Raw genomic sequence first — 15768 nt, forward strand, 5'->3', positions numbered from 1 at the left:
CCTGTTGTTTCTAAATGCACTGCATTGCAAATTTACAAACTTTATTCAGGAAAGAATATGTTTTGGGAAGCATGCGTTACGTACAAGTAAGAGATTATTACTTTGTATATTAGATGAAAATTTTGAAGTAGGCATTTACATTTCATATATCATTTTGGGTTGGTTTTGAAATAATCGTGAGAACTTCAGCCATTGCTTCTGTGGTGATCATTCTTGGTAGGGGGTATCCTTTCTCCTTAGATCTGTAGCCCTGTGGTTCATATATGTAAACATGCCTTTGTTCTCAAAATCTTTTTCTATCTGATTACTACTGTATCCAAGTGCTTTGCTTTGTCTCTACTTCTCTTAGTTTTTTTTTTTTTTCTTTCTTTTTACCCTTAGCCTGTCATTTGTGTGAATAAGTTTTTCTGTTTTGTTTTTTGGGTTTTTTTACATTCAGCAGAGGTATTAAGTACATCTTTGATGATAGAAGGGAGTGATTAAGGAAGGAGAAGAAATGCGGAAAGTAGGGTGAATGAGAAGAAAAGGGGGGGTAAAGAAGTGGGGGAAAAGGAGAGAATGAGTGTGAGGGAGGAAGCAAGAGCAAAACGGGCTATGGGGGCTTGTGAAATCTTGGGGCTGGTTGGGGGGTAGGGGGGAGGGAAACCAGCAGACCAGTATTTTCCCCAGGCTTGGGCTCAAGCTTGTGAAACTACGAATGTGTTAAAGAACCTCAACTGGGATTTGCTGAGGACAAATGCTGTAATGTGTTAGTCATCCATTATCTGCTTCTATTTTTGCAGGTCCTGAATGATGACTGACGCGGGTTTGTGTGATAGCCCTCACAGTCCCTGTCATTCCCGAGTGATAAGGGACGCGCAAAACTAGCCCCAGCACCAGGGGGTAAAAAAAGCAGCTCTGGAAGAAGGAAGACTTCCGCTTGTGGACCGGACAAAAGTGCCGCCTTCCCACGGCTTTCTGCCTGAAGCTAGGCATCCAGACACCTCGCCAGTCCAACTCGCGGCTCCGGCAGGCAGATGGTGTGTGGCCGCCGCAGGACGCCCGCCGCGCCCGGGCCATGAAGTAGCGGCTGCTCGCGGCGCCGCTGCTGTACCGCCGGCCCCAGCCCAGCGCCGCGCCGCCGGGTCTTTCCCGGCGGGGCCGGAGCGGCGTGGCCATGGCTGGCGTTCGCAGCCTGCTACTTCTCCTCCTCGTTTTCCAAAGCGGCTGTTGGGGGTTCAGAAGCCCACTTTCTGTCTTTAAGAGGTGGGTGTGGATGTGTGTGGGTGTGTGTGGGTGGGTTGGTGGGTTTTAAAAAACGGGCGGAATGTTTGGGTGATTTCTGTGCACGCTGTCGAAAATTGTGATCACTTTTACGGACCAGAGCGTTGGAGAAATAAATACACAGGCTGATTTACTGGGCTGAACCGACTTAGAATTTTAGCACAGTAACTTCTTGTGAAGTCCGCCTTCCTGAAAAACCCCACGGTAGGTAGCCAAGCTGCACTGGCTTTCAAAACTTCAATTAGAAGTTGCGATTTCCAATACAAATCGCTCCCTCTTAAACTACATATAGTCATTTAGACTTAAATGCCTCCTTGTTTTGTAATAGCTGGAAGAATAAAATATCAATATAGGTAAGTGGTGGAGAGAAGCATATCATGGACTGTAATAGCTCACAAGAAAACATTGAGCTTTATACACAGTCCTCATCATTACCATGTTAAATATTTATGCACTTGTACATTTGTAAGTCACGGCGCAGTCTCTCCCCCCCTCCCCCAATACAGCTCTGCCTCCTAGCATTTATTATGGTTGGTTTTTGTTTCTGACTAGTAATACCGGGCACTAATAAAATAGTTACAAAAATTTTACTGGGTTATAGTTAATATTTCTTGCATTGGAAAATCATCAGGCCTGTGATAATTTCTAATTTATTAATGTGGTAGTTTCATTAACTAGAAACAAGTATTTTGACAAGTTTTTATTGAACTGAGTTTTAAATGTAACCTGCTTGTTTGCTTTGATTATATTTTGTTTACAAGTTGGCCATTTATTGCTGCGGACTAAAAATTACAATTCTGAGAATATTTTAGAATATTATGTAGTTATCCCATCTTTTCATTGGGTCTGAATCAATAATCTTTCATTTTACAGTCTTAGAATTCCTGAATTTTTTTCCTTCTCATGTCAAGTTAAGATTTTATTATGTTCCAGGATATTGCATTTATCTTTTTTTTCTTTTTTTTTTAAGGTTTAAAGAAACTACCAGATCATTTTCCAATGAATGTCTTGGTACCACCCGACCAGTAACTCCTATTGATTCATCTGATTTTGCATTGGATATTCGAATGCCTGGGGTTACACCTAAACAGGTGAGAGGAGTTCTACATTTCATTATTCACTTGTTCTAGGTACAGTTTATAATTAAAGCAAAGAAACTGCATTTATAGCAGTCATAACTTTTCTTTTAAATTAGGCATTTGCTTTCAAGATTCCTCAGGGCTAGAATATTTGAATATTTTAAAACAGGAGTAAATCTTTCAGTTAAACTTCTTTTAAAAATAATTTACTTCTTTTAAAAATAATTTGTTATTTGTGTTTTGAAATTGAACCTTCAAAATTTATGTTTTGAAATTCTCTACGGAGGAATAGCCTCTGTAAGGCAACATGTAAGTATATATTAAAATATGAAAAATTATTCTAATAAAAGGAAATGATATTGAGCAGCTACATCTAAGAGATTACTTTGTTCAAATACCGTTTGATTGCAGCCACAAGTTGTGAGATAAAAACCATGGGTTTACTGCCAAGAATTTGAAAAACTAAACACTTCACACTTTTAAAAGTTAAGAGAACTGTTCATACAGGTAGCTGATGCTAAGTTTTGTTGGGTACAATTTTCTTGATATGAGAGATATATTTTGCGGAAACGATTGCAGAACTCATACAAATGTGTCAGATAGAGCATTTTGAGTAGAACTAGGTTGTTGCTAGGCTTTCCCTATTTCAGGTGTACATTAGAAGCTCAAATTCACTTCTCTCGTGTGTGTAAGGTGTTTCATTAAACATAAAAAGGCCAGAATTAATTATGCTTTGCAGCCAGGCAGTGCAGGGATTTATGTGGGTCATTAAAAGATATCCCTCTCCTTTTTAAGGGATGCAGCAACAGGGGAAGACCTGACTGTTGCAGAACTGCAGTGCTGATGGCTCATTGTTGCAAAGAACATTCTGTATTTTTCTTCTTTTTTTTTAAATACTGAGAAAATAATAATATTCTACTTACTGGAGAGAATTCCTTTGAAATTGACATTCTATAACTCCAGAAAATATACATAGTCCTCTTTGGGGGAACTAAGGATTGACATTCACTTATTTAAACACCTATGTATGCTCTATCTATCTATAATTAACTACTTTTACTACTGTGAAAGTTAACCTCACTCCCCCAGCCCCAGCCCATCCTCGAATGACCAGACAGGTCACCCTTCTGTATGTCCAGTTATGTGTTGGCCTTTAATCCATATGGTCTTTATATAATATTTAGTCAGATGAGGTATAATGAGATTGGGAAAAGGAGAAAATGCCAGTAGCTCACTTGTGAAGTGTGCTGCTTCTTGTCTCTTTTCATTCTTGCCCTGGCTAGAAGCTCAGCTGATTAGAGCACCGTCCTAATACGCACAAGTTGCGGGTTTGATCCCCAGTCAGGGCACATACAGGAACAGATCGATATTTCTGTCTCTCTCTTCCTCTCTCCCTAAAATCAATGTTCCTGTTTTCTGCTCACTTTTAAAAGTTATTTTCCTCCTATATCTGCTTAAAGTGACTTAACATTACTTCTTATGAAGAAAATTCACTAAGTGATATTTGGCACTTTTTTCCCTGCAGGAATATCATTATTTTCTCAAATAGTCATTTGTTGTGGTTCATTATTCTGTTAGTTTTTCTTCTCATTACTTTACAGTAATAACATTTAAATTATTTAACAATAGTAGGGAACTATGTTGGGGTCAGTATGCTAAGGAAGAGTTCCTAGAGGACTTCATTGTAAGAGAATGTGGAGGAGCTCCATTTTTATAAAATAAAATGTATTTACCCATTTTTATAATCTTATAATTATCAAAATAACTCCATAGAAAAAACATATATTTAATAAATTACGGGTTTGTTATTTTGTACTATCTGCATTCAGCTTGACCTCATGCAGTAGAGATGTACTGGTTCCCTTCCCAATATATAATTCTTCGTTGCACCTTCTCTTGAGACCATATGGTTCCCAGAAGTTGTCTCTATAGGACCTAGATATAGGTAGAGCACATGGGCTAGGATTAGCAGATCATTACCTGTTACCTCCCGTTTCATAGCGATTGATTAAGAATAAAGTGTATGGCCTACACCAGTCCAATCAAATCTTAGGACTTTTGCTGGGAACTCATTTTTCTATTGCGTGTGAGCCAAAGTCATATAGTCCTAGGATCGGCTAAGTTAATAAGAGGAGCCATGCCTGGCATAAAACTAATACCATAGATGGTAATGCGGAGAGACTGAAAGAATATAGGTTTTTGGTAGTGTTGCTACCTAGGGTGTTTTCAATTGTTTCAACCAGATTGAGTTGGATTTTCTCTGACTTGTAAGTGAAACTACCTAACTGGATAAATGATTGACTTGTTCTGCCTGATCAGCTCAGAACAGGTTGCTGAAAGTTTCTGCCACTTCCCCCTCATCATTCTCTATTGACCATATGCCATAAGTAGTTACTGACTTGCTCTGCCGACATACAGGTTATACACATTATAACCCTCATGAGAAATGGTCAACTGAGTATTATCAGAAAGAAGTGGATAAAGAAACTCCATACCTCTTTCCTCCTGAACTTGGTGTTCTTGGAGAGTAAGACAATGAGCTATATTTTTGTATGAGTATTTTTGATGAAGAAAGTATTCTTAAAAATGTAGGTGAAACAAATATAACACAGATCCTTAAGAGGAATGGAGATAAAAATGCAGGGAAAGAAAATGAAAAAAAGTATTAAAGGAAAGAAATAAAAGATAGAAGGGAATAAGAAGAGTGGGCCAAAAGAAAAGAAAAGAAATACAACAGAATAGAATGATCAAGAACAAAAATAAAGGGAAAAAGAAATCAAGAATAACTATAACATGAAGAACAGAACAGTTAAAAAGTTATATATTAAAAAAGGAGTAAGGAAATCATAGAAATAAGGAAGGCTTTGAGGAGTTAAAATGGTTATTGGTTGGTTTGTTGGTTTAACAACATAATATCAAGAAGAACCACAAAATTGAAAGAAAGGAGGGACTGAAGAGCCAGAAATTGAGTTGGTAATTGAGGCAGACTAAGTTGATTAAAGAGATGTATTCACTCAATAGATATTTTTATAAAACACAGCTTAAGTTTCAACAAGAATGAAAGATACATCAATGAATCTGATGTGAGTCCTTTTTTTAGGAAACTTGAAATTGTTGAGGTAGCCTTGGTTCTATAACAGCAGATAAGAATAGAGGCAGAGAGAGCCTCATCTATAATATAGATAGTACAATTAACTGCTATAATTTTGCTGATGAAATACAAGTCTAGGTTAGTGTCTTATCAAAGATTATCAAGTCATGTCAGGCCTCTGGGTTGTAGTCATTTTTGCTGTTTCATAGACTTCAGAGCAGTCTTTAAAAATTGTTCCCATTATTCCAGTTCCAGAGAGTCTCGGGAAAGTAGTTATCTATTGCAATATTAATTTTCTAATCAAAGTGAGCTCATTCTTTTTCTTCTCTGACTTGAAATTTGAAAACAAATTTTTATCTTCTTTCATAAATTTCTCTTTAATCGTTGTTTTTTTTCCAGGCTTTGGAAATATTAGGGAGAAGAGTAAACAGTTTTTAAGTAGTCCAGGATAGAATCTAGTGTCCTAATGGCATTGACTTCATATCCTGCAGAGCCTTGAAGTGGTGGTATCTTGAGACTCTTCTTTTAGTACTTTTCTTCCTTCTTTGGTTCCCTTTCTCACCAGGGACCCTGTAGGCTTTTGCTGTCACTAACTCTCATATCAACAAACCTAACAATTTGACAAACTGCCAGTTCATGGTCATAGTAAAGTATTATTAGTTTGATATGTTCACTGTTCCACAGGTAGTTGATTTTTAAATAAAATAAATGAGGCATAATTACAATATTATCATGAGGTTATTGTCTAAATCTAAGCTAAATCTAGTGGGTTAGAATGTAGGCTTTGGGGCCAGGCTGAAAGCATTCTTGTCTCAGCTCTTGTTGTGTCAACCCAGGGCCGTTTCTCAGCCAGGAAGTCCTGCTCCTTCACTTGTAGATAGGGTAATGGTGTACCTTTCCAGGATTATTCTGGGGACTAAGCAAAGTAAGACCAGTGTCACATGCCAGTTGCTCTTCACGTGGCAAGTACTCAGAAAATGTGAACTCATTATTTTCATTATATGCATGGAAGAAAATGTGAAAGAGCTTTAAGATGAGAAAGAAATTGCCAATCCCTGTACTTTGCTTTAAATAATGACTTCATGGAGAAAATAAGACATCGTAATAATTTTAAAGGAGAGGAAAGGCAGCCAGATGAAGGAAAAATAGGAAATACAAACCTGGGCAAGAGAAACCTGGAGAAAGTAAGAGAGGAAGTAAATCTTTTAGTGTTCTTATTTTTAGGTAGTTATTGCCATTAAATCTCCCTTACGATCAGAGAATGAGAGGACACTGAGAAATAGATATGTTTTACTCAAAGTTTTTATCTCTTTGATACTGCTTAGAAAAGAAGTTCTCAAAAGCAGTCACATTAGTATGAAGCCTTAACTTTTTTTATATCAGTTTGAAATCAGCTTAGATTTTTTTCACTTTGCTGAAGACTTTGTACATTGACCTTCTTAAAAAATTACTCTTTTTAATGTAAATCCTTTCAAATCCCAAGTTTACATATCATTTTATTTATTTGTTATTCAACTTAGCTCCTCTGTAGTTTTGGCTTACAAACTTATATAAATGCAAATTAATTTCTTAAAAACACAATTTATAAAATTAAATATTTTCTTTGAATGTAATAACTTGAAACCATGTTGTTGAATTTTTTTTCATTAGGATATATTAGACTCATCGGTGTAGTCATTTTCCTCTCTTATTTCGGGAGCAGTTTGAAAACTGTGGAGGGATACACTTTTTACATTCCGAACCTCTTGCAAATACTTGTCTCGCTCTTTATTTGTTTTTTGAAGAGTCATCGATCATGCTTTGAAATCAGAAATCAGCCTTCCGCTCTGTTCCTGAGCACAAATATCACCAGAAACACCAGGAAATGAAGCAATTCCAAGTTTAAAGACCATATCAGATAACCCAGAGCAGCAAACTGAAAAACCTTATATTAGAGTCTTAAGTTATCACTTATTTTAAAATAATATGAAATAATTTAGTCACTGAAATAAAATCAGAATAAACAAAATACTCCTGCAAACATTTTTTCAAAATCTTCTCCCAATGTTTATCTCTGCTTTTTTCTTAAAAATGAACAATAATTGCCTTGGCCAGTTGGCTCAGTGGTAGAGCATTGGCCCAGGGTGTGGATGTCCTGGGTTCAATTCCTGGTCAGTGCACACAAGAGAAGCACCTATCTGCTTCTCCATCCCTCCTTCTCTCTCTCTTTCTCTCTCTCTCTCTCTCTCTCTCTCTCTCCTACTCTCTTTCTTTCTCTTTTCCCCTCCCTCAGCCATGGCTCGATTGGCTCACGCAAGTTGGCTTCCAGTGCTGGGGATGGCTCCATGGCTTTCACGTCAGGGCTAAAAAATGACTTTGATTTCAATGGAGCAACAGCCCCAGATGGGCAGAGCATCACCCCCTAGTGGGCTTGCTGGGTGGATCCTGGTTGGGGCGCATGCAGGAGTCTGTCTCTCTGCCTCCTCACCTCTCACTAAAAAAATAAAATAGAATAAAATAAACAATAATTTTACAGTGTTTACTAACATATTTTAACTTTTTAATTTTCAAACAGAGGATGGAAGAGATTCCCCCTTGCCTCAATAGTACATATATAATCATGTGATAAGAACCTAGCACTTGCAGGTTTTTTTAATGCACTGTTTAAGAAATATATTTTAAAATATCAAGCCATAATCATAACATCACTTATAAACAGGATATGTTTATCAAAGAAGTAATAAACAAGTTAGGTGCAGAATTGCTGTGGTACCTTATTTTCCTTAAGTTTAGACTGCTGATTAAATTAGACTTTTTTTGTGTAAAGTCACTTAATTGAATAGAAGTTTGGCTTTTGGCTGATTTTGAGGATATTACACTATGTTAAATCCATATATTTCAATTCAGTCATTATGAAAAAAATAAAGTATCCCCAGTCAGTGCTTAAAATTCAGGACTATATTAAAAAGGACTCCAGAAAAAAAGATGCTTTAGTAGAATAATTTTTAGTCCTTTGAGGCTTCTGATTTACTTGTCTCTTTCTCTTTAGTTATTAGTATATTATAGTTGCATTTTGAAAAACTACTGCCACGTGTTGTTTTGAGAGCAAGATTAAGAGGAAGGGAGATAGTCCATACTACCCATTTTTTTGTTTCCCACCTCACAGGCTAACTTGACGTTTAGACTAAGCCTCATTACATAAAGGGAAACAGTTCATCTGTGGGCACCAGTAGCCTTCTGAGCTCTAGTGGTAGGTTATCTGTTAGACTCATTCAAGAGAATGGATCCAGGTCCTTCCCAAAGCAGCTGGGTGGTTGCTGGAAATGCCGAGAGAAGCTCTGCACCTACTCCAGAACGGCTGTCCTTGGAACGCCTGTGGATTCCCTGACTACTCTGGTGTTAGTTGTACACAAACTCAGTTTGTACACTGGGACAAACATGGCAGATGGGTTTTCTTTTTGACACAAGTCCATTTGCTTGAGAGCAGTTGCTGGGAAATGTTCAGAATTGTGAGGTCCTGAGTATGAACGACAAAATTGGGGACTTCGGTAGCCAGTCCTGCATTAGTGCATTTTCATTGCTTAGAAAAAAATAGGCCATGGCTGAAGATTGATTGCATTAAGTCATTGTCTAAAAATGAACATGACTCATGGCCTTTACTGTTTCTTTTTCCTCCGTTCTTAGTTTTTGTCTGCCTTCACAAAGAAAGGAAAGAGGCATGGTGATCTTGTTAAAGTGAAGAAGGAAAATCAAGGAATATGCTAATTTTGGACTAGCATTTACTTTTTATTTAAAAAGACTTGGGTAATGCATATAAAATTCCAAAGTTTGGAAAAAAACACACAAGAGATTAAAATGCTATAGCCAGTCTTTCCACAAGCCAAGGAACTAATATCTATTTTATGAATGGAAAAGCTGATTATTAGAAAAGACAGCGCCCAGGCCCTTTTTTGTTTACTTATCACTCTCACATCATTCCGTTGGGTTTTCCACTTTCTAATTTGAAAGCTTAGAATTTGTCAGTTAGATTCCACATGTCAAATTCTCAACTTGTATTTATTTGTATAATTCTCCCTTTGCTTCATCAGCCAGGTTCAATGCTACAAATTAAATAGAAAAATGTTAAATGAGTTTTATAAACAGCAAATTAAAGTTGCATGTAGTTCATTGCTAATTGTTTAAGTTTAAATTATGATACTTTTCCTTTATTTTTTACTAAAACCTATTCAATATCCACTTAGGCACGATCTGATTGAACTATTAAGAGTGTTTTCCTCCGAGAAAAATCTAAACATGTCACATAGCTGTGTTCAGTACTGCAAATACACACTGACCTTTGCTTTCTTTATTAAAAATAAGAAACATAATTTTTTACTTCCCCAATACTTAACAATAGTTGTCCCTCAGTATCCACAAGGGATTGCTTCTAGGACCCCTTGTGGACACCAAAATCTGTGAATGCTCAAGTCCCTTATATAAAATGATACACAGAAGAAAAAAGAAAGAAAACAAAAAAATGACATAGAACAATGTCCTCTGCGGCCACAGGTTCCCAACTTTAGATTTAAAAAAATACTGTTTTTTTCATTGATTTTTTAATTTATTGAGTTGACTTGGTATGCCAACCTATACAGGATTCAAATGTACAACTGAATACATAACACTATCTACACACCATCTCATGCCTCCTATGTGCCCTGACTGGGAATTGAACCTGGGACATCCACATGCCAGGCTGACACTCTTCCTCTGGGCCAACCAGCCAGGGCCTAAAATTCTTTAAAAAATAAGAAACATAAAAAAGACTTTTTATTTCCAATTAAGTTTTGATAGTAACTATAGTACAAGATACTCCCTTATGATCACCTATATATTTTCTCAATAAGAGAGTCCTTTTGTTGTTTTTTTCTAGTAAATTTTTTAAGGAGAAAATATATTTATTGATTTCTTATTATGTAACATTACTGTATTAGGCACTTTCTATACATTGTCTCATTTATTGTTCAAGGTACTGTTATTTCCATTTATTATTTAAACTCAACGAGATAAATAACATGGCTACAACCAAATAGCTGTAAATAGAAGAATGAATATTTAAATACATATTTATTTGAATCTGAAGCCCATACTCATTTTATTATTCTATGCTACCAATCTGTTAATGGCCTTTGTGTTTTCTAGAGAATGTTACTATATATATTTTTATGTATGCATGTTGTTTTTGGCTTTAACTGTGAGGGATATGTAAACACTAATAAATATTTTTTTTCAACACATATGTTGTAAAATAAAAGCTTTCTTTTGTTAATCAACCAAAATTAGGATTATTGGCTCCATCCTAAATTCTTGAATAACTTTTTTCTTAAATTTGTTTCATGTTCATCCAGGAAGAAATGCTATAATATTATTTCTGGTAAGAAACTTCTGATCATATGGGCATTAAAAGATACCTCATAATCAACCTAGTTTAATTCAACACAATGTTGAATTGTTTCTGTCTAAATCTAAGTCAGGGATTAGTAAATTGTTTCTTAAATTTTCAGATAGTAAATATTTGTGGCTTGAGAGCCATATGGTCCCAGTTGTAACTGCTGCAGTTAGAAAGCAGCCACAGATGATATGTAAATAAATAACTTGGTTGTGTTCCAATAAAGAATTTTATTTAGCCCTGGCCAGTTGGCTTAGTGGTAGAGCATTGTTCGGGTGTATGGAAATCATGGATTCGATTTCCAGTCAGGGTACACAAGAGAAATGACCATCTGCTTCTCCACCTCTCCCCCTCCTCCTTCTCTGTTTCTCTTCCCCTCCCACAACCATGTTTCCAATGGTTCGAGCAAGTTGACCACGGCACTGAGGATGGCTCCATGGACTCACCGCAGGCACTAAAATAACTTGGTTGCTGAGCAACAGAGCTGTGGCCCAGCTGGGCAAAGCATTGCCTGGTAGGGGGCTTGCCAGGTGGATCCTGGTCAAGGCACATGCAGGGAGTCTCTCTCTGACTCCCCACCGCTCATTTAGTAAAAAATAAATAAATAAATAAATAAATAAAAACAAATACATAAATACATACATACAGACAGAAATAAATAAATAAATGGATTTAACCTTTGGCCACTCCTGAACTGTTTTCTGATTTATAGAACACAGGAAATAAAAATACCAGTGAAAGGTTAACACTACTTTGATCTTTGTTCCTTAGTTACCTATTCTATTTTCATAAGAGGTTTCTTATTTAGAATATTGTATTTCTGACTAGTCCATCTCACTAAATGGTAATTCCTGTATTCTAGTTCCAGTAGGCCAAATATACTGGAGGGATTCTTAGCTCCTCTTTCTCATACCCCATCAACAATATGTCAGCAAATCCTAATGTTTCTACCTTCCAAATATATCCAGAATTCAGTCTTTTCTCACCATACCCATCTTTCCCACTCTGGCCCAAGCACCTCTCTTTTCCTGGCTTATTAGAGAAGCTTTTCTAACTGGTCTCCCTTATACCCTTGTGTCCCTGGAGTCCATGCAGCAGCTTCAAGGATCCCCTACAAACAGAAGTCGGATCACATCACCCTTCTATCAATACCCCATTAAAACCAAACACTTCATAGTGTCTTCCAAAGCCCCTTTTTTTTATCGGCACTCTTTTCCCAATCCTGTGTCTCTCTTCCCTCATTTCTCTTAGCAGTCATAGGTATAAAACAATTCAGGACTCTAGTTCTACCACTTGTTGGCTACAAAATCTTAGGCAAGATATTTAAACCTTAGTGAGCTTTAGTTTCTTTACCTGCCAAACATGTGAAACAAAAACTCAAAGTGAAGTTGGTTAAAATACAATTATGGATATTTGTTATATCAAATAGACTTCAAAAGAGAAGTATATAAAGCATATTAAGACATCAATCAATAGAATAACTTAATATTTATTTAACAGTAAATATAAATTAATAGCTATGTGGATATAAAATATTACATTTTAGGAACAGAATATACTTTTTGAATGCATGTAGAACATTTATAAAACTTACATAGCTAAACATTAAAAAACTTCAATGTACAACAATATAGTTGTATAGCTTTCATCCTCTGATAATAATCCAGTAAAACTAGAAGTAGACCATGAAGAAATGTCATGGGAAACTTAACTACTTAAATACTAAGGATAATTCTTTTACACACCTTCTGAAATAAGGAGAAAGTAAAAAATTGACATTATAAATTATCTAAAGTGTAATAGTAAGGAAAATACTTCCTAACAAAACCCATGAAACCTAGCTAAAGCAGTACTCAGAGAATTCATTGAAAATTCTTTTTTTTTTTTTTTTTTTTTTTTTTTTTCATTTTTCTGAAGCTGGAAACAGGGAGAGACAGTCAGACAGACTCCCGCATGCGCCCGACCGGGATCCACCCGGCACGCCCACCATGGGGCGGCGCTCTGCCCACCAGGGGGCGATGCTCTGCCCATCCTGGGCGTCGCCATGTTGCGACCAGAGCCACTCTAGCGCCTGGGGCAGAGGCCACAGAGCCATCCCCAGCGCCCGGGCCATCTTTGCTCCAATGGAGCCTTGGCTGCGGGAGGGGAAGAGAGAGACAGAGAGGGAAAGCGCGGCGGAGGGGTGGAGAAGCAAATGGGTGCTTCTCCTGTGTGCCCTGGCCGGGAATCGAACCCGGGTCCTCCGCATGCTAGGCCGACGCTCTACCGCTGAGCCAACCGGCCAGGGCTGAAAATTCATTTTTAATGAAAACCAGAATTAAAGTAAATTTATATAAACATTCAACTTAGTAAATGAGGAATCAAGTCAATTAAAAGGAAGAATAGAGATAAAAACTAAGATTAATAAAGTAGGTTTAAAAGCAAGTATAAACAAAATAAGTCATTTCTTTGAAACATCCATTAAAATGGATAAACTCATGGCAAGCCTTACTAAAGGATAAAAAAGTGCAGCAAATTGTACATTATTAAGTATTAGAAAGTGTAAAGAAAAAATTTAGACACCATTGTATACAACTCTATGTCAATAAATTTTATAATCTTGAAAAAATGGGTGATTTTCTAGAAAATACTAAGCTAAGTTTACCTAAGAACTGAACAGACCACTAACTATAGAAGAGACTGGAAGGGTAAAACAATTTTATGTGTATACAAACACACACACATACGTGCATGTACACAAACTTTTAAAGGTGAGAATTATTTTACAATTTGTTAGAACACATAACAGAAAAAGGGCTAATATACCATGTATGAAAAGAAGTCCCACAGACTAAGACAAATCAAATGAAAAACAAATGAAGAATATTTATGTTAAATTAACATAAAGAAGGGTCAGCTCCATTAATAATAGAAATTTATATTTTTCATAAATTTTTATTAATTTTAATAGGGTGACATCAATAAATCAGGGTACATATGTTCAAAGAAAACATCTCCAGGTTATCTTGTCATTCAATTATGTTGCATACCCATCACCCAAAGTCAGAATGTCCTCCATCACCTTCTATCTGGTTTTCTTTGTGCCCCTCCCACTCTACTTCCCCCTCTCCCTCCCTCTCCTCCCCTCTACCCCCCCCCCCGCATAACCACCACACTCTTGTCCATGTCTCTTAGTCTCGTTTTTATGTCCCACCTATGTATGGAATCATGCAGTTCTTAGTTTTTTCTGATTGACTTATTTCACTCCGTATAATGTTATCAAGATCCAACCATTTTGTTTTAAATGATCCGATGTCATCATTTCTTATGGCTGAGTAGTATTCCATAGTGTATATGTGCCACATCTTCTTTATCCAGTCATCTATTGAAGGGCTTTTTGGTTGTTTCCATGTGTTGGCCACTGTGAACAATGCTGCAATGAACATGGGGTTACATGTGTCTTTACGTATCAATGTCTCTGAGTTTTGGGGGTATATACCCAGTAGAGGAATTGCTGGGTCATAAGGTAGTTCTATTTTCAGTTTTTTGAGGAACCACCTTACTTTCTTCCATAATGGTTGTACTACTTTACATTCCCACCAACAGTGAATGAGGGTTCCTTTTTCTCCACAGCCTCTCCAACACTTGCTATTACCTGTCTTGTTAATAATAGCTAATCTAACAGGTGTGAGGTGGTATCTCATTGTAGTTTTGATTTGCATTTCTCTAAAATCTAATGAAGATGAGCATCTTTTCATATCTCTGTTGGCCATTTGTATTTCTTCCTGGGAGAAGTGTCTGTTCCTGTCCTCTTCCCATTTTTTTATTGGATTGTTTGTTTGTTTGTTGTTGAGTTTTATGAGTTCTTTGTATATTTTGGATATTAGCTCCTTATCTGAGCTGTTGTTTGAAAATATCATTTTTCATTTAGTTGGCTGTCTATTTTGTTGTCATTTTCTCTTGCTGAGCAAAAACTTTTTAGTCTGATGTAGTCTCATTTATTTATCTTTGCCTTCACTTCTCTTGTCTTTGGAGTCAAATTCATAAAATGCTCTTTAAAACCAAGGTCCATGAGTTTAGTACCTATGTCTTCTTCTATGTACTTTATTGTTTCAGGTCTGATATTTAGGTCTTTGATCCATTTTGAATTAATCTTAGTACAAGGGGATAAACTGTAGTCGAGTTTCATTCTTTTGCATGTGGCTTTCCAGTTTTCCCAGCACCATTTGTTGAAGAGGCTTTCTTTTCTCCATTGTGTGTTGTTTGGCCCCTTTATCAAAAATTATTTGACCATATATATGTGATTTTATTTCTGGACTTACTATTCTGTTCCATTGGTCTGAGTGTCTATTTTTCTGCCAATACTATGCTGTTTTGATTGTCATGGCTCTATAATATAATTTGAAGTCAGGTATTATAATGCCCCCAGCTTCATTCTTTTTCCTTAGGATTGCTTTGGCTATTTGGCTTTTTTTTTATAGTTCCATACAAATCTGATGGTTTTTTGTTCCATTTCTTTAAAAAATGTCATTGGAATTTTGATGAGAATTGCGTTAAATTTGTATATTGCTTTGAGTAATGTGGCCATTTTGATTATATTTATTCTTCCTATCCGAGAACAAGGAATATTTTTCCATTTCATTGTATCTTTTTCGATTTCCCTTAACAATGCTTTGTAGTTTTCATTATATAGGTGCTTTACATATTCTTTGTTATGTTTATTCCTAGGTTGTTTTTTTTTGTGCAATCGTGAAGGGGATTATTTTTTGAGTTCGTTTTCTAATGTTTCATTGTTGGCATATAGAAAGGCTATGTACTTTTGTATATTAATTTTGTATCCTGTGACTTTACTGTATTGGTTTATTGTTTCTAGTAATCTTTTTGTCGAGTCTTTGGGGTTTTTGATGTATAGGATCATAACATCTGCAGAAAGTGCAACCTTTACTTCT

General features: G+C 36.4%; 1 protein-coding gene across 16 annotated transcripts in view; it reads left to right on the plus strand.

Moving 5' to 3' along the window:
- Nucleotides 1–15768, plus strand: part of PAM (peptidylglycine alpha-amidating monooxygenase) — a 337150-nt gene that overhangs the window by 143579 nt on the left and 177803 nt on the right. For 15 of the 16 annotated variants that reach the window (XM_066381913.1, XM_066381912.1, XM_066381917.1 and 12 more), the window contains 2 exons: nt 783–1245; nt 2234–2354. In XM_066381913.1, coding sequence (XP_066238010.1) covers nt 1157–1245; nt 2234–2354 — 210 coding nt within the window. In that variant the 5' untranslated portion in view covers nt 783–1156. Of the gene's footprint in view, nt 1–782; nt 1246–2233; nt 2355–15768 lie in introns of those variants that run through there. The other variant, XM_066381929.1, reaches the window with a different exon arrangement.

This window comes from Saccopteryx leptura, chromosome 4 (genome assembly GCF_036850995.1).
Source record: "Saccopteryx leptura isolate mSacLep1 chromosome 4, mSacLep1_pri_phased_curated, whole genome shotgun sequence".
Classification (NCBI taxonomy): domain Eukaryota; kingdom Metazoa; phylum Chordata; class Mammalia; order Chiroptera; family Emballonuridae; genus Saccopteryx; species Saccopteryx leptura.